Consider the following 24,849-nt stretch of genomic DNA (forward strand, 5'->3'; position numbering starts at 1 on the left):
GAACATTATAATTTTATTATAATGGATTATAAAACACTATAGTGCTATTATAATGGGTTATAGCGCATTATATTGCTATTATAATAAATATTAACTCATTATAATGAATAACATTACATTATAACACATTATAATACCATTATAATGAATTTCAATGTATTATAATTATATTATAATGGATTATAATACATTATAATCCCATTATAATGAATTATATAACATTATAATGGATTATATTTAATTATAACCCCATTATAATGTATTACATTTAATTATAATCCCATTATAATGTATTATATTTAATTATAATTTCATTATAATGAATTTTTTAACATTATAATGAACTATATAACATTATAACGCAATTATAATGGAATATATTTAATTTTAATCCAATAATAATGGATTAAATTTAATTATAATCCCATTATAATGTATTATATCTAATTATAATCCCATTATAATGCATTATATTAATTTACAATCCCATTATAATGCATTATATTAATTTATAATCCCATTATAATGGATTATAATACATTACACCGTTTAATAAGACATTATAATGACTTTATAATGAATTATAACACAATCGTTTGCTCCACTTTATATTGTCACACAATTCGTGTTAACACAAAGTTCCATTTAAAATAAACAACTACAACTGAAAACATATTTTTTTTTAAATAAAAGTAATTTAACCTTAACCGTGATTTCACAATCTTAGGTAAATAGTAAATAAAAAAAGTTTAAACTCCCACAATAAATGACTGACGCCTTGTTTCCTCTTGACCAATTTTCTGTTCCTACATATTTGCTGAACAAACAAAAACCACAAGTTGACAAAAAAAAAAACTTCTCATAACTTATATTTAAACAAACAACAATATTGAAAGTTAAAAACTACAACAACAAAAACTTTTACCAAATACAGCACGTGCTGCAAAACCCCCTACCGAAGGGAAAGAGTAACTTAAAGTCAGGGTAATAACAGTATTTATAAAGAGCTTGTTTATAGTTACAATGTTTACAATTAAGGTGAAGAGCTAACTACACTATCAGCAATATACAGTAAAGTGTATGCAGAGATTTTTTATAAACAATATTGACTTCTGTTTAAAATCAAACAATGTTGTTTTTATTATATTAAATTTGTAATAAAAATGACACATAAAATAAATAAAAAATTTGTGTTGAGTGCACGATGTTTCTTTTCATTTTGCTAAATTTGGAATTAACTTCCTTCTTCATAAAGAAGCGTATAGCGTGTCTTTTGTTTATTTATTTTTAAAACTTGTTGTGTGTTTGTTATGAATTTCAATTGCATTTATTGTTGATTTTTTATCAGCAGTTATTTTATAATCAATTTTATATAAACATTTTTTAGTATTTTTTTAATTGAATTCTTTAATTATTGTTTAAATTGCAGCTGTATATGCTTAAATGTATAGTATTTTTGTTCTAAATAATCGCTATAATATTATCTGCCATAAAAAGATTTTGAAAAAAAGATTTAAAGTGCAAAAAATATACGCATAATTAAAAATAATAAGAAATAATATTTTTAATGGATTATTACAGATTTTAATGCAATAATGGGTTTATAATCTATGAAAAGCCTTCATAAACGCATTATAATGCGATTATAACGGGTAAAAACGCAATATAATGCGATTATAATGGCTAAAAAGGCATTATAATAAGATTATAATAGCTATAAACGCAATATAGTCCGATTATAATGGCTAAAAACGCATTATAATGTGGTTATAATGGTTAAAAACGCATTATAATGCGATTATAATGGCTTATAACACATTATAATGAGGTTATACAATTATAATGTTATTATAATGTTCTGTAATAAATTATATTTCGATTATAATATATAAAAACGCATTATAATGGGAATATAATTCATTATAACACATTTTAATGCTTTATAATGAATTATATTACATTATAATGATATTATAATATTCAAATCTTATTATAATGCGATTATAGTGGATTATAACATATTTAATAGATTATAACACATTATAACGCTATTGGATTATGGATTATAGAATATTATAATGGGAAAATCGTTTTATAATGATAACATAATGAGTTATAACATATTATAATGGATTACAAAACATTAGTATGTGATTCTAATTGCTGATATCTTATAATTTTTATTATAATGGATTATAACACGATTATAACAAATTATAAGACATTATGACGCGATTATAATGAATTATAACACATTATAACGCGATTATAACGGATTATAACACATTATAATGCTATTATAAAGGATTATAACACATTATAACGAGATAATATTGGATTATAAGATATTATAATATATTATAACGCCTTATATTGCGATTATAATAGATTATAATGCAATTTATAAGGATTATAACGCAATTATAATGGATTATAACCCATTATAACGTATTTATAATAGAATATAATACATTATAATGAATTATTACACTTTATAATGTGATTATAATTAATAATAACACATTATAATGGAGCATAAAAAATTATATTGTAATTATCATTGATTATAACTTATTATAAAGCCATTATAACAAATTATAACCGATTTTAACATATAATAATGCATAAAAGTTATGCTCCCTACTTAAATAAATAACAAATCTGAAATTTTCATTCTAACAATCATTTTATTAGTTTATGTCTAAGCTTAATTAACCTAATTCTGCTGTCTCCAATAAAGCCCTTAAAAACTACTTTGTAGTTCTTCTAACAAAGCAACAATTCCGATTTGTTTTTATTACACACTATAAAAAAAACATAGTGCGTGATGTTTTTAATATAAAGTTCATTAAATTATTAGAGAATAATTTCAATAATAATAACAACAAAAATCATAAAAAATATGTGATAAAGACTTATTTTTTAAACAACAAAGACAAGCAACAGCTATATCATCTTTATAATAAAAAGGAGTGCAAATAAAGAGACGAGACAACGTGATGACGACCCCAAAGTCAAAAACACAGACATACAATTTATATATTTTCAAAATGAAAAGACAAGAGTGAGCTTTAAATTATCAACAACATGATGATGATGATGAAGAAAATAATGACAAAACTATGAACCAAATGAAATACTTGCAGCAACAAAAAAAAAACGGAATAAGAAAAAGAATTAAACAAAGACTTTGATGACAACAACAGATTGTTAGTCAGCCAGCTATTGAGCCAGCCAAATAGTCTGTCATATAAGTCAGTTGGTCATCAACGCTTTTTTAAATGTTTTTCATTTTTTATTTTCTTTACAGCACCAACAAGTGTTAAGTTGTTGGATTTTTTCCTATGAATATTTTTTGATTTTTTTCTTTCAATATTTTTTATGGTTGTTTATTATTGACACTTTGTTAAAATTGTTTTTCTTTTTATTAAAAAAAATGCATTTAGTTTTCTTTTTTATTATTATTTTATTACATTATTTAATAATAGATTTTTTTATTGTGGTTATTTCACTTTTATCAGTGTATGCAGAAGTATTTTATAGTGAAAGAATTATAATAGAAATATTGGAGAAATAAAGTTTTTAGAATGCAAAGTTTGAAAAAGAAAATTTTAATAAAATTACCAGGAAATCTAAATAATTATGAGATGTCCAAAGAGAAGTTTAATAAAAAATAATAGATAATCCTTTTAAAATGCATTATAATCTCATTATAATGAGCTTTAAACTATTATAATTACATTATAATGAGTGATAATATATTATAACCTCATAATAATAAAGTTTAATCTTTTATAACTGCGTTATACTGTGTTATAATATATTATAATCCAATTATAATTAAGTTAAATCTATTATAATTGCGTTATAGTGTGTTATAATCCATTATAATTTATTATAATTCTTCATATTCGCATTATAATGAATTTTAAACTATTGTAACTAAATTACAATATGTTATAATCCAAAATAACCCGATTATAATTCAGTTTGATCTACTAAAATTTATTATAACATATTAAAATACATTATAATCGCATTATAATTTATCATAACCCATCTATTATAATTGAATTATAATGTGTTATAATTCATTATAATCCAATTATGATGATTTTGATCTATTACAATTGTATTATAATGTGTTATAATCCACAAAAATGTGATTATAATTCACTTTCCAATATTATAATTGCATTATAATCCATTATAATCTCATTATAATGTGTATTAATGTATTATAATTGTTTATAATACATTATAACCACAATAATGATGCTTATAATCTATTATAATCGCATTATTATGTGTTATAATTCGTTATAATCTTATAGTAAGCATACTAATATATTATTATCGCATTATAATGTGCTATAATTTATTGAAGCTTCATTATAATATATTACAGTAAATTGCAATTGAATTATAATATATTATATTCCATAATAATCGCATTATAATGAATTATAATCCATTATAATCACAGTATTATGTGTTATAAACCATTACAATCACATAATTATGTATTATAATCCATTATAATCGCATTATAATGTGTTATAATATATTATTATCCATTAAAACTTCAACCTAACTTTTTTTTATTATATTATAACGGAATTATAATTTGTTATAATATATTCTTAAGCGTTTTATACCATTATATACGCACTATAATTTTTGTTATCCTTTATAATTCTATTTTAATATAAGCAACTAAATATAATTTATCCATTATAATCCCATTATAATGTCTTATAATTCATTACAATCCACTATTTCTGATTATAATCGCATTATAAAGGTTTTTAACAATTATATTCGTATTATAATCTATTATAGACTCTTTTATAATAAATTTTATCTATTATATTCGTGTTATAATGCATTATAATTAATTATAACTTTATTATAATGTGCTATAATTTCTTAAGAAGTCATTATAGTGCTTTTACAACAATTATAATAGTTTTATAATGTATTTTAAACCATTATAATCGCATTATAATGTATTTTAATCCATTATAATACTTTTTAAACCCTTATAATAGTATCAAAATGTATTTTAAACCATTATAATATATCATACTCCTTTATAATCATATTATAATACTTTGTTAATAATTATAATGTTATTATAATGTATAAAGATTTATTTTATCAATAATTTATTTTTATAATTTCCAATTTAAACTATTTGTGGTTTTATAACAAAACAATTTTATGGTTTTATAAGTCATTTGAAATATTTATATTAGAAAAATCATATCTATTTCTATTGCATTATCTAAAGCAAGAATTATTTCATTAATAGCTCATCTGTTTAGTAGAGTGACTAATTGTTTTAAAAACAAAATATTGAAAAATATTTTTTTTTAACTTCATGAACAAATGACTAACAATAATAATAATAATTTTTAATAATGAAACTAAACTAGTTAGTATAATTAACTATTTTTGTTAATATAATTTAAATAATTTAAAAGGATTTATTTTTAAAACAAAAACCAGTCTAAACGTTTGCTAAAGTTATCAAAAAGAGTATTAAAACTAGTTAATTTAAATATCTCAAAGAGTTTGCAGGGGTTATTTAATAGAAACCCGTGCTTTAAAGTATTTAACTCCTATGGCGACTGAAACGTTAAAGCGTTTATGGAACTCTTAATTTAGTTTGTGACGTTTTTCTTTTCTACACTTTATTTCCTTTCTAGTCATTTTTAAAATTATTATGTCTGTCTTCCTTGTCTGTTTTTAAAACGTTTTTTTTTTTTTCTTTCATTATTTATATGTTAAGTGCTAAAAAAAATACAAAATTTGTTTGCTTGGTGTATGTTTCGTTTTGTTTTTTTATTTTAATTGTTTCATTTTGATTGTTTTGTGTGTGTGCTTGAGTTACGTTTAGCGCTACTGTATGCCTTAGTGAAGATATGTGTATAAAGTAAAAGACCCAAAAAAAATAATAATATGAGTCACACCATATTTACCTTATGTGAGTTAAATACGTATTTATTTTGCATACATTGTTATGTATGTGTCTGGTAGGTATATTTTAATGTTTGCATAAATCTACTTAAAGTTTTTTTTTTAATAGAACAATAAGTGAACTAAAATGAGTTATAAACAAAAACTTAGGTTTATAACCTCTTGGGGAATAGACAGAAATTGTAATTAAATATACAAATCTGAAAAAAATTTAAAAGGGGTTTTTAGAGTTTTAGAAAGAAGAGGGAAAACTAAAGTTAAGTAAAAAACTAAAACTCAAGATTGTAAGAAAAGTTCAATTTATTATAATGAATTGCTGTACGGTATAATGTTATAATGCATTACAATATATTATAATGGTATTATAATTATTTTGATGTCACTATAACGCGTTATAATTCATTATTATGGCAATAAAATTCGCCATTATCAACTATAGTAGCATAATACTGCGTTATAATTCATAAAAATGGCATTATAATGATTGATAATACATTATAATAGCATTATTATTCCATATAATATGTTATAATCTATTATAATAGCATTATAATGCTATAATAATGAAATACGTTATAATCTATTATAATCGTATTATAATGAGTTATAATAGTTACAATAGTGCAACGATGCATTATAAAAAATTACATTTACATTATAATTCTGTATAAACCATTATAATGGAATTATAATGCATTATAACCCATTATAATGATATTATAATAGTAATATAATACGTTATAACTATTATAATACATATTAACCCATTATAAAAGTTTAAAAATAAGTTATAATCCATTATAATAGTGTTATAATGCATCATAATTCATTATAATGATATTATAACAGCATTATAATATGTTATAATTATTATAATGCATTATAAAACATTATATTTACATTATAATTCTGTATAAACCATTACAATGAAATTATAATGCATTATAACCCATTATAACAGTCTGTTATATATATTATAATGTTGTATAAACCATTATAATGGTATTATAACCCATTGCAATGACATTATAACAGTATTATAATATGTTATAACTATTATAATACATATTAATCCATTATAATCAATTATAAAAGTTTTAAAATAAGTTATAATCCTTTATAATAGTGTCATAATGCATTATAAATGATTATATTTACATTATAATCCATTATAATGACATTATTACATCATTATAATATGTTATAATTATTATAATGCATTATAATCCATTGTAAAAGCTTTAAAAAACTTTATAATTTATTATAATAGCATTATAAAGAGTTATAATCCATTATAAATGATTATGTTTTCATTATAATGCTGCATAAACCATTCTAATGACATTATAATGCATTATAAAGCATTATAATGTTATTATAATGCATAATAAACCATTATAATGGTATTATAATGCGTCATGACTCATTATAATAAAAATTATTATGTATTAAAATTGACTTTAATAACATTACAATTCATTATTAGCCCATAAAAATGTATTAAAATACATTATTATTGTAATTATAATATTTAACATAATTGCCTTTAATTTTGTATAACTTTTGCAATATTTTCTTTATTTTTTTTTTTTAAGAAACTAAAATTATTAATAAAAATTAATTTTTTAAACCACTTACCATTTAACATATTAATACCATCAAATTCATCTTGATCCAATTCCTGTTGTAAATCACCCATATCGAAAGCAACACCACCACCACTGCCAGCACCTCCACCACCACCAGCAGCTGACATGCCCGCAACAAAATTATTTATACCAACACCACCAGCAAAGGCAGCTAAATTACCATCATCTGAACCGCCGATGGGTGAGCCAAGTTTATCTTTTTGTATGACAACATCCACGTTGCCCAGGCGTATTAAATCTGCCATTTTGGGTGGTAATGGTAAAATATTGGGTAGAATTTTGAAAGATTTTTTTGTTGGTAAGGGTAATGGGAAGAATTAAAGGTAAAATATTATAAAAAATTTTTTTTTTTTTGGTTTAAGTGCGTGTTTTTTTATATATATGAAGCTGGGTGATTAAGCTTGTTTTATTACTTTTTATTTAGCTTAAGCGAGTATATAAATTTGTAAGCAGTGATGTTTTATTTATTATGTTTAAAATATGGCAGTGGCAACAGGCTTATGTAAAGCTGTTTAAAAATTTGATTTATATAAATCACACCTTTGGTTTTTTTGGTTTCTGTTTGTTTTTTTTTTATATATTTAAACAATTCCTTTTAGTTTTGTTTCATTAATCATGTTATATTAGTTTTAAAGTTCTTCCTGATTTGTTCTTTTTGTGTAATATTTATGGATGACAAATGTTTTCTGAAGTTAGTGGAGTTTTAAATATTATATATTCAAATGGCACTAAGAGTTTTTTCTGCTGCTTTTATGTTTTCTTAAAAACCGGCTTAATTACCAAGTGGGCGTTTAATAATGACGGCCCCATTTGATGAGGAGTTTTCTTTTGCAGAAAAAGCAGGATGTGTATTAAAAATGAGTTTTGCAATTGATGTTTTAGTTTTTTTTTTTGGAGATTATGGAGATTATGATGATTTAAACGTATGTGATGGCTGGTTTGTGGTTAGTTTTTGTTTATCCATTTATTAAGTTAAGAGCGCATGTTGTGGACTGTAATGAGTTGCAGACATTTTTCTTTTAGATAAATGTGAAGTATGTTAAGAAGATTATTAAGTGGTAAGACGCAAGAGATTTGTATATAAAGTGGTTAATTAAAAGAAAGTTTAAAAAAGCAAAAAATAACTTCAGGATTGTTAAAATTAAAATAAAATTATTTTATTTCTTTTTATAATCCTATTATAATGGTATAAAATTCATTATAATGATACCTATAATGCGCTTAAACAAGTTATAGTGCCGGTGTAATAATACATAATTCATTATAATACAATTATAATGGAATTAAACATATTATAACGATATTATAATGTATTAAGGCATATTGTATTGCTATTATAATAGATAAAAACACATTATAATGATATTATAATGAACTAAAAGGTATTATAATGCCAGTATAATGATTTATAATGCTGTTATAATGAATCAAAACATATTATAATAGAAGAGAATACATTACAATGCAGTTATAATGAATTAAAACACATAATAATTCATTATAATCCTATTATAACGTTTTATAATACATTATAACGATATTATAAAGTACTATAATGCATTATAAAGCTGTTATAATGTACTATTAGGCATTATAACGCTTTTATAATGGATTATAATACTTTATAATGCGGTTGTAATGAATCAAATCATATTATAATGAAATTTAATGCATTATAATGCTGCTTTAATGAACTAAAATACTTTTTAGGCTATTATAATGTATTGAAATAACTACTAGTAATTTATAATGGTACTAAAAGGATTTATAATACATTATAAAGATATTGTAATGAATTAGAATGCATTATAACGCTATTATAATAGATTATAACACATAATAATGCTCTTATGTTGAGCCAAAACACATTATAATGGAATAGAATGTCTTATAATGCTGTTATAATAAATTATAATACATTATAACGTTATTATAATGCAATATAATTCATTATAACGCTATTATAATGATTTATATTACATTATAATGCTGATATGCTGAACCGAAGCACATTATAAAGAAATATAATGATATTATAATGAATTATAATACTTTATAACGCTATTATAATGGATTACAGTACATTATAAAGCTGTATTACTGAAGTTTAATCGATTATTATTTCATTTTAAGAGACCATAATACATTATAATAGTGTTATAATAAAATATAATAAATTATAATGTGTTATAACGCCAGTATAATGAATTATAATGGCATGATATCGGATAATACATAATAATGCCATTATAATGGATTATAATATATTATAAAGATATTAAAGTATACGCTTATACATTACAATTATGATATAATTAATTATAATATATTATAATATATTATAATGATATTACAAAGGATTATAATACGCTATAATGCTATAATTTTGGATTATAACATCTTTATAATGCATTAAGTTATGTTACAATAATATTATAATGATTTTAAATACATTATGTGACAATTTTAAAGGACTATAATAAAGTTATAATCAATTATTTAATATATTACATTATAATTAACATTATACATAGCAATAGACAATCCTTGAGTTATTTTTCACTTTTTGTTAAATAACATTTATTAATTTGCTAAATTATTTGCAATAATTTGAAATTAAAACAAATTTCTTTAACAAACAATCAATTATTTTAATATAGCGATTTTTTTGCCCGAAAACAATGGGCAACACCATTATTTGTTTGTCATCTAAACAGTTTTGAGCAGCCAACAAGAAAGCAACAAAAACAATAAGAAACTAAATAGGAAATAATAATAAAAAAAACCAAAATAATAAGAAACAAAAAAAGTGAATGAAATTGTAGGAATTGAAGAATGACTAATAATAATAAATGGATGGATGCTCTGGGAGAGTTTTTATTATTTAGGTAGCTATAATGTTGTTGTTGTTTTTTGCCAAATGCTAATGTCACAAAAAGATAAGGGTGCAGTTTAGTAGAAGAAACAGATAAATTATAGAAGAAATTAAAAAATTATTAAAAATATTTATTTAATTAATAAATATCTTATAGAGAAGAGTAGAAAAAATTGCTTTTAAGGGTTTTTTTTAGTAAAATTAACAAAGAGTATGCGCTGCTATATTGTTACAGTAACAGAGCAGCAGCAGAGCTTTAACAAGAAAAATATGTGTAACAAAAAAGCAATAAAAGAAAATAAAGGAAGACTGAACAAGAAAAAGAAAGAAGAAAAAAACACCGGATGGGGCACGACCCATATGAATCAAATGAAAAAAAATTGTATGAAAAAAATTTCCAAGTGAAATGAAAAACTTACCTCCTATACACAATGATTTTCTCCAACGTTTTTTCCAATCTTTTAATTGTTTTTGTATATTTTGCATAAAGTTAAAAAACACATAAAATATTTCACACTTTTTTAGCACACAACTTTATTTTCGCGTTAATTAAAAGCAGTCTGTGTAAAACTAATTATTTCTTGCTTTTTTTGTACAATGTAAAAAAAACTCGCGCATGTAGCCGTAATTACAAAAAGACGTAGACAAAATTATGCTGCCTTAGCAGCAGCAGCTGTGTTAGAAAATTTTTTTCTTACAAAATTTCTTTAGTTTTACTTAATAACTTTATGAAATTTTTCTTTTTTCTTATAAATATTTGTTTATTTTCTTTGAAAAACTTTAGCACACAATTGTTTGTGTGAAAAATACACAAAAATTTTCACTTGAAACCTCCGTCAGCACCAGAGATACAAGTCGATGCAAAATATTCAACGGCGCAACTAGTTTTGGTAGGCGACGGCAGCTTATTATAGAAAATACTGGCAGAGATAAAAGCCGATGCAAAATGATAGGCGGCGGTTGATTGTAGAAAATACCGGCTCAATTTTAATTTTTCTTCAAAAATTTCTCATATTTGCGTTTGTTATATTGAAAAATCTCTGTATAAAAGTCTGTTATATAGAAACCTGTCTCTATATAAGTTTTTTGTGCAGAAAATGATCAATCTATAACAACTTTTCATTATTTTAATATTAAAACACAATATATTATGGCAACTCTTTTCATTTTGCCTGTAAACATTTAAATTAGTGGCAACTCAGTTCAAATTGATAGAAAAAATGAAAATTAAACTAATTTAAGCTGAAAGTAACTTCAACAAATTTGTTTCCAACATATATCAGCGGCTACGTTTAAGCTGGCTTAATCTTTTGAGCTGAAATAAGTCGGCAGTGGCTCGCGTTGCAAAATATTACCAGCGGCCAACCGCCTACTATTTAAGCCGTCTCCGGCTGAGATAAAAGCCGGTGCAAATGAACGGCGACAATATTTTTGTTTTCTTCTACACTGTCTTATCATACTGCTTTATCATTTATAATCATTCAATGCAGTACTATTGTGCAAATAAACAAAACTTACAAAACAGTGCTGCAAAACGCTAATTTATTACAAAACTGTTAAAAATTTAAAAAATAGTTTAATTTTAAGAAAAATATGTAAAAAAACTGCAAAAATTAACAAAAATCTTGTCTTATAATAAAAATTCTCTTGAAAAAAACAGAAGAAAACTTTCATAATTTAAAAATTATTTTTATTTTAGTAAAAATATAAGTGAAATAGACTAGATTTTAGAGAATTTATTCAGGTTTTATTCATCAAAATCAAAAATTTCATGAAAAAACTTGTTTAATTTCAAAATTTTCATTCTAACCTCAATATAATTGAGTAAAACTAAGTAAAAATAATAAAATAAATCAATTATTGCAGGTTTTATTAATCAAAATCTTAAAATTCCTGTAAAATCTGGTAAAATTTGAAAATTTTCATTCTAACCTAAAAATTATTTATTGGAATTTCGCTTAAATTTGAGTTAAATTAAAAACAACTAGTAGTTTAAGTCAATTATTGCAGGTTTTAGTCTTCAAAATCTAAAATTTCCTGTAGAAACATGAAAAATTTCAAAATTTTCATTCTAACCTCAAAATTATTTTTTGAAATTTCGCTTAAATTTGAGTGAAACTAAGTAAAACTATTAGCTTAAATCAACTATTAAAGATTTTAGTCATCAAAAAATTTTCATTCTAACCTCAAAATAATTTTTTTAATTTTTGCTTATATTTAAGTAAAATGTTAAGAAACTAGTAGCTTAAATCAATTTTAAAAGGCTTTAAATATCAAAATATATAATTTACTATAGAATACATACACAATTTCAAAATTTTCATTTTAACCTCAAAATTAATTTCTGAAATTTCACTTAAATTTAAGGTAAATTAAGTAAAACTAGTAGTTTAAATCAATTATTGCAGGTTTTAGGCATCAAAATCTAAAATTTCCTTTAGAAAGCATGAAAAATTTCAAAATGTTTACTCTAACCTCAAAATAATTTTTTGAAATTTCGCATAAATTTGAATAAAATTGTATAGAACTTAAGAGCTTTTATAAATTTGTACAGATTTTAATTAACAAAAGTCGATATTTACTTCAAATTGTTAATAAAATTTCAAAATTTTCTTTCTAACCTCAAAATTATTTTTTGAATTTTATCATTAAACTGAGAAAAATTAAGGACAAGTAATAGTTTTTAGCGATTACTACTAGATTTAAGTGTTAAAAGTTAATATAAGCTTTTAAAATATGAAAAAAATTCAAAATTTTCGTAAAAAAATTAAAAACACCTTTTGTTAATTTAGTTTTTTATACTTTTTTACACATTTTTTCTTTATTTAAATTAATTTAATTTAGTATATACAAAGACTAGACAAAAAATACATTTAAAAAATTGTTACATTTTGTGTTTACATCTAAGGTTTTTTGGTTTTAAATACCAAATTAAAATTAAGTACAAGAAAATAAAGTCTTATAATAATAAATTAAGTAAAAAAATGGGTTTAACAATAAAATAATAAATTAATTACTATAAAAAAAAACAATATGGCAAGCTTAAGTTAAGAAAATAGTTAAAAAATTTAAAAAAAAAAACTTAATTTAATATTTGGTTATTTAAAAAACTATTTGTTAAATAATTTGTTTATTTGGCATAAAGTTAATAATTTCAATATAATTCAGATTTAAATATTTAATTACTAAAACAATATTTTCTTTTTAGTAAATAATACATATTGAAATAAAAAGGACTAGATTAGGAACCACTTATAATGTTTTCTGTTTTGGGGGGGGGGGGGGGGGGGGGGCGAGGGGTTGTAAGGTTAAATTTTTGTACAACATTTATATTAATATATATTTAACTTAAAATTAACTTATTTTTTAAATATTTTTTTATAAGAAATTTCTTTAATTATTAATTACAAAATTAGATTAACATTAATAAGAAAATGAAGAGCTTTTTTTAAGGGTAAAATTTTAATAATAAGACGTTGTAAAGATTAAGCACATTTTTTTAACTATTCTAACACTTAAAATCTTGAATTTCTAGGAAAATTATTAAAAATTTCATCATAACCTACAAAATTTTCAACCTAACCTCAAACTTTAGTTTGAAAATAATCAAGAAACTTTAATAACATTAAGTAGAAATCCTAGTCTACCACAAATATTTCTCATTTTAAGTCTTAAAAATCTCAATTTTTAGGAAAATTGAAAAAAAATTTCAACTTCACCTTAAAATTTTCCAAATAACCTCAATTTTTTTTTTCAAATTTCGCATAAATTTTAATAAAATTGGCTGGAACTAGTAGTTTACAACAATTTCTATATATTTTAAGCTTTAAATAATAAAATTTCAATTTAAAATAAAGCAAAATCAGAAATTTTCAATCTAACCTCAAAAATATTTTTCTTAATAATGCTTGAATTCATGCAAAATAGTTTGGAAATGAAAGTTTAAAGAAAATCTAAACATATGACAGTTTTAAAAGCTTAAATTTCCTTTAAAATTCTAGAAAATTTTCAAAATATTCATTGTAACCTCAAAATAATTTTTTTCAATAAAGCTTAAATTCATTCAAAATTGTTTGAAAATTAAAGTTTAAAGAAAATCTAAACCTATGACAGTTTTGAAAACTAAAATTTCCTTTAAATTTGTAGAAAATTTTTTAAATATTTATTCTAACCTCAAAAATATTTTTGTTAATAACGTTTAAATTCAAGCAAAATTGTCTGGAAATGAAAGTTTAAAGAAAATGTTGAAATTTTTAAGACTTAAAAACAAGTTTTCTATAATTTTTTCCACAAAATTTGGTGATTATTTACCAAATTTTATAAAAAATTCTTGATTTTTTTGAGGGTTAAGTTTTGAAACTTAATTTTTCTTTTAAAATTTATCAATTTCTCACAGTTTTGTTGTTAAATGTTTAATAAATTTGTTTAATATTCTTATATTTTTGTAATTTGTTTTTCAAAAATTTGTGCTTAACCTTTAAACGGTGTTTTGTATTCAAAATTTGTTTTTGGTTTTTTAAGTTAATTTTAAGTTTTTAGCTAATTTTTTTTTTTAATTTATATACATTAAAGGCCTTATTTGTTAAAAAAATGTTTTTTATAAAACAAAATTTTTTGTTTTATAAAACTTTTAACAAAATTTTGTTAAAATTTTAGAATTTTACAAAATTTTGTTTTGTGTTTAATGGTTTTAAACTTTTACTGTGTTTTTATAGGATTTTGTTGATAGGCATTTAAATTTTAAAAAGTTTTCAGTCTTTGATTTGAAAAAAAAAAAAAATTGAAAAAGAGAGGGCAACAGCAATTGTTGTTTAAGTGATCAAAACTTTGTTAGAAAAAGACTTTAGTCTAGACTATAGTTAAGTTTATGGTCTGGATTATAGTCTAAACTATAGTTTAGTCTGTAGTCTATTCTACAGTTAATAGTTTGGTCTATAGTCTGTACTATAGTTAAGTCTATAATCTGAAATATTGCCCTAATTAAGTCTAATCTATAATCCGAACTATAATGCTTTCTATAGTCTGGACTATTGAACTGACTATAGTCCGGAATATAGTTCGAAATATAGTCTATAATATAGAGCGGACTATAGTTCAGTTTATAGTCTTATCCTTAGTCTAAACTATAGTCCATTATATAGTCAATAGTTTAGGCTAAAGTCTGAACTATTGTCCTGACTATAGTCCGGACTAAAGTTTAGTTTATAGTCTAATCTGTAGTCTATTCTATAGTTTCAACTGGACTATTGTCTTTATAGTTTCCTCTATAGTCTGAACTATAGTCCATTCTATAGTCAATAGTTTAGTCCATAATCTGGACTATTGCCTGGCGTATAGTATAGATTATAGTCTAATCTATAGTTCATTCTGTTGTCAATAGTTTAGTCTATAGACAGGACTACTGTCCTGACTATAGTCCAACCTTTGGTTAGTTTATAGTCTAGCCTATAGTCTGAACTATAGTCTATTCTATAGTCAATAGTTTAGTCTATTCTATAGTCAATAGTTTAGTCTATAGTCTTGACTATAGTTTAGTTTAAAGCCTAAACTATATTCTAATCTATAGTTTTTTCTATAGGCAATAGTTTAGTTTATAATTTGTAACATTATTTAGTATTGACTATAGTTAGTTATTAGTTAGTTTATAGTCTAAACTATAGTTTAATCTATAGTCTAGACTATAGTTTAATCTAAAGTATATACTTTGCTCCATTTTATAGTCTAAACTATAGTCTTATCTAAAGCCTGTTTTTGAAATCGTTGCTGTTGCTTTTTTCGTGTGTTTATTTTTGGTTAATCTCTATTACTCTTTGGTTTTTTTGTTAGTTCGATTTTAATAATTTAACTTTCTTTAACTTTGGTTTATTACCAGCTTCCTCTTCATTATTTTTCTGTATAATTTCATGCCATTTAATAGATTGACTAATATCGACTATTAAATTATTAGTGGAGCTGCTGCTACGCAATCTTTTACTCACAACTATTTCGGGTTTTACCTGTACAACTTCTGTGGGCGTGACATGTTGTTCTGTGGAAGTCATAACCTCTTCCACTACATGTTCCTCTTCATCAAAATGTTCATTTTCTTCTAGCTGCTGTTCTTGCTCCTCTTCATTTTCGTCATCATCATCATCATCTAATTGTATAATTTCATAATTTAAAGGTTCTAGTAGATTGGGTGTCGACTCACGACTTGCGTTCGTTTCAGGTGGCATTTCTGCAGCCTCCTTTCTAACTAACACCTTTTTCTCCTCCTCCTAGCTGGTGGAGGAGGGTGTTTGCACACCATTCGCTTTGCCGGGGAAATGGCACATGCACGAGGGATTGGGATTATGACCGGGATTCTCATCTAGTTTTTTGGTTAATTTCTTCCAGTAATCGATTTGTGCATTTAGTAGTTCTATTTTTAATTTACGTTCCTCTATGCCCAGCATAAAGTAATCATTTTGTGCATTCTTTTGGGAGTGGCTATTGGGCGTGGAGGTTTGTCTCTGCTGGCCGTAGTGTTTGTGGGGGGTAAAGGGACTGCTGGCACCATTAATATTAAGCAGTAACTGTTGGGTGGCATTCGAATGGCTATTCAAATGTAAATGTTGTGCTGCGGGAGGTGGTTGTGTGGGCACAGGATTGTTATGCTGCTGGCTGGCTCTTTGTAAAGTGGGCATGCGTGGATTAGTGTCCAAAACATTATTATTATGATTAACCGCACTCAAACCCAAACCATTTAACAGCAGCTGCTGTTCAGCACTAGTTTGTCGTAAATTTAAAGCCTGACCCGCTGCAGAGCCATTGGTGTGTGTTATACTTAAAGCTGAATTGGTTGAGGGTCCATTATTATTATTACTATTATTGACAGCATTCTGTAAAGCCTTCATATTGGCCATACTGCCTATACTGCCCACTCTTATGCCTCCTATATTCTGTATGGTAATCTCCGGCTGCTGTGAATGATGCAGCAAATGTGCTGGCGATTGCTGTAATTGATTTTGTGCTGTTTGTCCAGTTTGTGCAGATTTTTGTGTTTGTTGTTGTTGTTGTTGCTGTTGTTGATTTTGTGTTTGTTGTGGTGTACTAGTGGGTTGTCTTAAGTCTGTAGCAAAAAGTTCTTCATCTTCTTCTTCCAGACAAACTTCTGGTATATCTTTGGGACTTAAACAATCATCATCATCTTCATCCATAGCTTCACCACTGTGTGATTGTTCATTATCACTGATATCTTCGGATTTGATAACAATAACATCATGATCCATGCCATCGTAATTGAGTACGGGATGCTGTAATAAAGGAAACTGTAAAAAAATTATTAATTTAACTGTTAAAACAAACCAAAAAGGGGAAAATAACCTAAAAATCTACAAAACAGAAAAAAATAAACTAAAAATTAACAAAATTTAACTAAAAATTCTAATAAAAAACTTAACCTCAAAATTTTTGAAATTCTTAATATTTTTAAACAAAGTCCACTAGAATTATAGAAAAACTATAGTTTATACAGAATTTTTTATATATCAAGCCTTTTCAATTCCTATTTCTAACAAAAAATATTAAAAAGTTCATCCTAACCTTAAAATTTTTTTTAATATTTTTAACAAAATGATTTAAGAACAAATAATTTTGAAAGAAATTCTATTAAAACTGTTAGCATTTAATAGATTTTCAAGAGTTTTACTAGTTTTAGGGCTTAAGTTTGAAAATTTCTTTTAAAATCATGAAAAATACAAAAAATTTTTTAAATTTTCATTTTAACCTCAAAACTATTTTTCTAATTTTGCACAAAATTCTAGCAAAATGGGTAGCAAATGGTAGGTTTTTAAAAATATTACATTATTTAAGTTTTAAAAATCAAATATTCTTGGAAAAAATACGAAAAATTTAAAAAAAAATTTCAACCTAACCTCAAACATTTTTTCTTAATTTTGAAGGAATTTATAGCAAAATTGGTAGCAAATGGTAGGTTATAAATAGTGTTACCATATTTAAGCTTTAATTGCAAACTTTTCTTGCAAAAATATGAAAAAATTCAATAATTTTTAAAAATGTTCAACTTAACCTCAAAAATATTTTTTAATTTTGGAGAAAATTTCAACAAAATTGGTAACAAATGGTAGATTTTAAAGAGTTTTACTAGTTTTAAGCTTTAATTACAAACATTTCATATAAAAATATGAAAAAATTTAAGAAAATAAAAAATGTTTCAACTTAACCTTAAAAAAATGTTTTAAATTCGAACGAAATTCTAGCAAAATCGGTATCCTTTAGAAATGTTTAAAGAGTTTTACTAGATTTAAGCTTTAATAACAAATTTTCTTCGAAATATACAAAAAATTTTAAGAATTTTTAAAAATTTTCAACCTAACCTCAAAAAAGTTTTCTTAATTTTGTACAAAATTCTAACAAAATTGGTAGCATTTGATAGAATTTAAAGAGTTTTACTAGATTTCAGCTTTAATTGGAAACTATTTTTGGAAAAATATGAAAAATTTATGAAATTTAAAAATTTTCACTTTAACCACAAAAATATTTTTTTTTAATTTTGAGGAAAATTCTAGCTAAATGGGTAACCATTAGTAGGTTTTAAAGAGTGTTACAAGATTTAAACTTTAATTTTAAACTTTTCTTAGAAAAATATGGAAAAAATTAAACATTTTTAAAAGGTTTCAACCTAACCTCAAAAAAGTTTTCTTAATTTTGTACAAAATTCTAACAAAATTGGTAGCATTTGATAGCATTTAAAGAGTTTTATCAGATTTAAGATTTAATAACAAACTTTTCTAGTAAAAATATGAAAAAATTTACAAAAATTGTAAAATTTCCAACCTAACCTCAAAAATATTTTTTTAATTTCAAACGAAATTCTAGCAAAATTGGTATCAAATGGTAGGTTTCAAAGAGTATTACACGAGTTAAGTTTTAATAACAAACTTTTCTTGGAAATATACGAAAAATTTTAAGAATTTTTAAAAATTTTCAACCTAACCTCAAAAAAGTTTTCTTAATTTTTTATAAAATTCTAACAAAATTGGTAGCATTTGATAGAATTTAAAGAGTTTTACTAGATTTAAGCTTTAATTAGAAACTTTTCTTGGAAATATACGAAAATTTTTAAGAATTTGTAAAAATTTTCAACCTAACCTCAAAAAAGTTTTCTTAATTTTGTACAAAATTCTAACAAAATTGGTAGCAAATGATAGGTTTTAAACAGTTTTACTAGATTGAAGCTTTAATAACAAACTTTTTCTTGTAAAAATATGAAAAAATTTACAAAAATTGTAAAATTTTCAACCTAACCTCAAAAATATTTTTTTTAATTTCAAACGAAATTCTGGCAAAATGGGTATCCTTTAGTAGGTTTTATAGAGTGTTACAAGATTTAAACTTTAATTTTAAACTTTTCTTAGAAAAATATGGAAAAAATTAAACATTTTTAGAAAGTTCCAATCTAACCTTAAAAAGTTTTCTTAATTTTGTACAAAATTCTAACAAAATTGGTAGCATTTGATAGAATTTAAAGAGTTTTACTAGATTTATGCTTTAATAACAAACTTTTCTTAGAAAATTAGAAAAAAATTTAAGAAATTAAAAGAAATTTTGAAAAATATTTTTAAAATTTCAAGTGAATTTCAACAAAATTACAATTATTTCATAGTTTTAAAAGAATATTGTAAGAATTAAGCTTAAAATGTCTAGTTTAAAAGATTTTATTTAAAAATTTAAAGGAAATTATGAAAAAAGATGTAACATTTATTGAAAATTTCAACAGTTTAAAAAATTCTTTATCTAAAAAATAAAAATACACTTGTTATGCCAAAAGTTGATTTCATTGCTCTCTATATATGTACATATAAAGACTCAAAGCCCGTTTGTTATCTATCTAACTAAAACTTTCTTATCAATTTCATTTAGGGTATTTTAAAACAAAACTTACCTTTGAATCATCATAATCATCATCATACTTCTGGCGACCACCACCACCATTACTATAACCATTCGGAGACATTTGTTCCGAAATATATTGGGCCACTGATTCTTGTTGCGATATGGTATTAAGTAGATCCATAAAGGTGCGATTACCTTTACCCTCACCGCACAAATCCTTTTTCAGCAATAATTTCATATTTTTATAAAGTTGGCGCAACTGTTTCGAGGAACGTTGATGATAAACACGAGCATTAAACTCTTTGGCTATTTGACGCCATACCTCATCCTTTTTGCGATTCGATTCGGCATCGGTGCGTTTATTTTCAATAATATCTTTGTATTGGGCCGCATAACCCAATACCATATTACGCTCCCGTTGTGTATAACGGGGAGTTTTTTCCATTTTCATTCGGCTGGGGAGAGACGTCGTGAAGCTGTAATTGTAAAAAAAAGCAGATTTTTTTTTTACTTTAACAATTTGAAAACTCTTTCGTTTTGTTTTGATCTTGTCAAAGCCTAAATTTGAACTGAAACTCAAATTTACCCCAAGAGCTAGAAAAACACCAAGTAAGAACATGAAAAGGAAAAATAAAAAATAAAGAGCTGTAAACACAATTAAACTATATATAGAAACAACAACAACAACAGCAAATACAAACAAATACTCAGGTTTTTATTTCAAGTGCGTTTTTATCATAACAGTTTATTTTCAATTACCTTTAAAGGCTCTCTTTAACAAACATAAGTACATACACACACTTATACTAATACTACTTATTACTCTCTCTCTCTTTCTTTCATAGTTTAGTTTCCCTTAAATCATTTGCTCCTATTTAACGGTAAATTCCCTCCCTTTTTAAAACAAAACAAACAACAAACTAGTGTTTATATTAATCAATCACTTTCCTCTTAAATTGTATTATACTGTTAGGTCTCAGTGTGTGGGGGTTTTAAATAAAAACCCGCTTCAGTTCTGGGGGCTATTTAGAGGGTTTTTAGTTACTCCTCTTGCTCTCTCTGTTGTGCTCTTTTCTTGTAAAGGTAGTCAGCGAGTAAAGTTAATATTTTACCTTTATTTTGTTATTATTTAATGATAACATTTCATATTAATAATGTTATAGTTCTTGTTGTTGTTGTTGTTTTTGTGATAAGCTTACTCTTTTAAAGAGCTTCGCTTTAATTCTAACGTAAAAAAAACTTAGCACTTAGTATTTTCTATAAATATTATTATCAAAAAACCAATATTGAAAAAGTAACAGTCATCTGAAAGCTAATAAAGTAAAATTAAATATAAATTATTAAAAAAACGTTTTAGTTTTCTATAAAAATTATTAAAACACCTTCAAATTTCATTGAAAATATGGAAAAATTCAATAAAATCACAAAATTTTCATTCTAACCTCAAAATAAATTTTTGAAATTCCGCACAAATTCCTACAAAATTAAAAGCATTTGATAGTTTAAACCATATTTTAAGCAATTTAAGCTTTAATTTTGTAATTTTCATTAAAAAATATTGAAAAATTTAATAAAATCGCAAAATTTTAATTCTAACCTCAAAATAAATTTTTGAAATTTCGCATAATTTCCTACAAAATTAAAAGCATTTGATAGCTTAAACCATATATTAAGCAATTTAAGCTTTAATTTTGACATTTTCCTTCAAAAATTCAACAAAATATCAAAATTTTCATTCTAACCTCAAAATAAATTTTTAAAATTTCGCACAAATTCCAAGAAAATTAAGAGCATTTGATAGATTAAACTATATATTAAGCTTTAATATTCCCTTTTTCCTTCAAAATTCAATAAAACTGCAAAATTTTCATTCTAACCTCAAAATAAATTTTTGAAATTTTGCACAAATTCGAATAAAATTAGATATAATCGATAGCTTATCACAATTGTTAAACGGTTTAAACTTCAATTTTGCCATTTTCCTTCAAAAACTCAATAAAATTATAAAATTTTCATTCTAACCTCAAAATAAATTTTTGAAATTTCACACAAATTCCCACAAACCTTAAAGAATTCAAAATATTAAACAATTGAATCCTAAATTTTGCCACTTTCCTTCAAAAATTCAGTAAAAAAACTAAAATTTTTTCTAACCTCAAAATAAATTTTTGAAATTTCGCATAATTTCCTACAAAATTAAAAGCATTTGATAGCTTAAACCATATATTAAGCAATTTAAGCTTCAATTTTGACATTTTCCTTCAAAAACTCAATAAAATTATAAAATTTTCATTCTAACCTCAAAATAAATTTTTGAAATTTCACACAAATTCCAACAAAATTAAGAGCATTTGATAGATTAAATCATATATTAAGCAATTTAAGCTTTAATATTCCCTTTTTCCTTCAAAATTCAATAAAACTGCAAAATTTTCATTCTAACCTCAAAATAAATTTTTGAAATTTTGCACAAATTCGAATAAAATTAGATGTAATCGATAGCTTATCACAATTTTTAAACGATTTAAACTTCAATTTTGTCATTTTCCTTCAAAAACTCAATAAAATTATAAAATTTTCATTCTAACCACAAAACAAAATTTTTTGAAATTTCACACAAATTCGCACAAACCTTAAAGAATTCATTAAATTATCCAATATATTAAACAATTGAAACTTCAATTTTGCCTTTTTACTTCAAAATTCAATAAAATTACGAAATTTTCATTCTAACCTCAAAATAAATTTTTGAAAAGTCGCACAAATTCCAACAAAATTAAGAGCATTTGATAGCTTAAACCATATTATTAAACAATTTAAGCTTCAATTTTGCCATTTTCTTTCAAAAATTGAACAAAATATCAAAATTTTCATTCTAACCTCAAAATAAATTTTTGAAATTTCGCACAAATTCTAACAAAATTAAAAGCATTTGATAGCTTAAACAAATTATAACATGAGTTAGACTTCAAATTTCAACTTTACTTGTAAAATTATAGAAAAACTAAGAAAATTTAAAAATTTTTAAATTTTTAAGCAAAATACATAAAAATTAAAAGCCTTTAGTAGATTTTAAAGAGTATTACAAAATTTAGTCTTTGAATTTCAACTTTTCTTAGAAAAATATGAAAAAAATTAAAGAAAATTTAAAAATATTCAACCTAACCTTTAAATGAAATGAAAAATGTAAAAGTTTTTATTAAATTTCATCATTTGTAAACAATTTTAAGTAATATTTTTTCTCTTACTATGTTTATTACTATTTCAAAACCCAGTTAGTAGTTACTTTTGTAATAGCTCTGAATAAAAAGTTTCTGTTTTTTTGATATCTAATCTTATATTTTTTTAACTATAGATTAGAACTGGGTCTATTATAAAAGTTATACAAACATTTATAGACTAATATTAATTAAATAAATGTGAAATACTTAGGTATGAAAAAAAACAGGAGATAAGAAATCCCCCAGTTCAAACAGAAACAACAAAAACAACTAAAAACAGAGCACAAAATTAAAGCTAAAACACTGAAAACCCCTAAAAGTTAAACATAGATTTAAACAAAAACAAATAATAAGCAAGTGTAAGAGGTAATTGTAGGAAAGAAAGAATGAACGAAAGAACAAGCAGAATTTGAAGTCTTGTTGAAGTAAAAAACTAAAAATAGGGTAAAACAAGCAATACCACCCAGAGTTAAAGTCATCAACCTGACTCATAAACAAACCCCAACCAAGAAATAAACTGAAAATAAAACCAAAGAGAAAAAATGCATAAAAAGAGAGAGAGAGCAAAAACTATGACAAGCATGGAAATTTTGAAATAGCACTAACGTACAACAAAAGTAGTACTTTCAGAGGAAGAAAAGAATATGGACTAGACTAGACTATGGACTGGAATATAGACTAGACTGTAGACTTGACTATATACTAGACTGTAGACTAGACTATATACTCGACTAGACTAAAGACTCGACTATAGACTAGACTATAGACTAGACTAGACTAGACTAGACTAGACTAGACTATAGACTAGACTATAGACTAGACTATAGACTAGACTATAGACTAGACTATAGACTAGACTATAGACTAGACTATAGACTAGAATATAGACTAGACTATAGACTAGACTATAGACTAGACTAGACTAGACTATAGACTAGACTATAGACTAGACTATAGACTAGACTATAGACTAGACTATAGACTAGACTATAGACTAGACTATAGACTAGACTATAGACTAGACTATAGACTAGACTATAGACTAGACTATAGACTAGACTATAGACTAGACTATAGACTAGACTATAGACTAGACTATAGACTAGACTATAGACTAGACTATAGACTATACTATAGACTATAGACTAGACTATAGACTAGACTTAGACTAGACTATAGACTGGACTATAGACTAGACTATAGACTAGACTATAGACTAGACTATAGACTAGACTATAGACTAGAC

At 24.0% G+C, this 24,849-nt stretch overlaps 2 protein-coding genes across 6 annotated transcripts in view; both read right to left on the reverse strand.

Moving 5' to 3' along the window:
- Positions 1–11,390, reverse strand: part of LOC119612667 (ras GTPase-activating protein 1) — a 28,807-nt gene extending 17,417 nt beyond the window's left edge. The window contains exons 1-2 of one of the 2 annotated variants that reach the window (XM_037968501.1): positions 10,926–11,390; positions 7,621–7,869 (exon numbers count right to left, since the gene is read on the reverse strand). In XM_037968501.1, the coding sequence (XP_037824429.1) occupies positions 7,621–7,869; positions 10,926–10,992 (316 nt within the window). In that variant the 5' untranslated portion in view covers positions 10,993–11,390. Of the gene's footprint in view, positions 1–7,620; positions 8,624–10,925 lie in introns of both variants that reach the window. The other variant, XM_037968502.1, reaches the window with a different exon arrangement.
- Positions 11,391–16,705: 5,315 nt separating this feature from the next.
- The window catches only part of LOC119612669 (probable E3 ubiquitin-protein ligase bre1), a 31,334-nt gene continuing 23,190 nt past the window's right edge, over positions 16,706–24,849 (reverse strand). For all 4 annotated transcript variants that reach the window (XM_037968507.1, XM_037968506.1, XM_037968504.1 and 1 more), the window contains 2 exons: positions 20,432–20,858; positions 16,706–17,795 (listed from right to left, as the gene is read on the reverse strand). In XM_037968507.1, the coding sequence (XP_037824435.1) occupies positions 16,764–17,795; positions 20,432–20,833 (1,434 nt within the window). In that variant the 5' untranslated portion in view covers positions 20,834–20,858 and the 3' untranslated portion in view covers positions 16,706–16,763. The remainder of the gene's footprint in view (positions 17,796–20,431; positions 20,859–24,849) is intronic.

This window comes from Lucilia sericata, unplaced genomic scaffold, assembly GCF_015586225.1.
Source record: "Lucilia sericata isolate MDLA Ls3-8-SP2 unplaced genomic scaffold, ASM1558622v1 Contig001792F_arrow, whole genome shotgun sequence".
Taxonomy (NCBI): Eukaryota; Metazoa; Arthropoda; class Insecta; order Diptera; family Calliphoridae; genus Lucilia; species Lucilia sericata.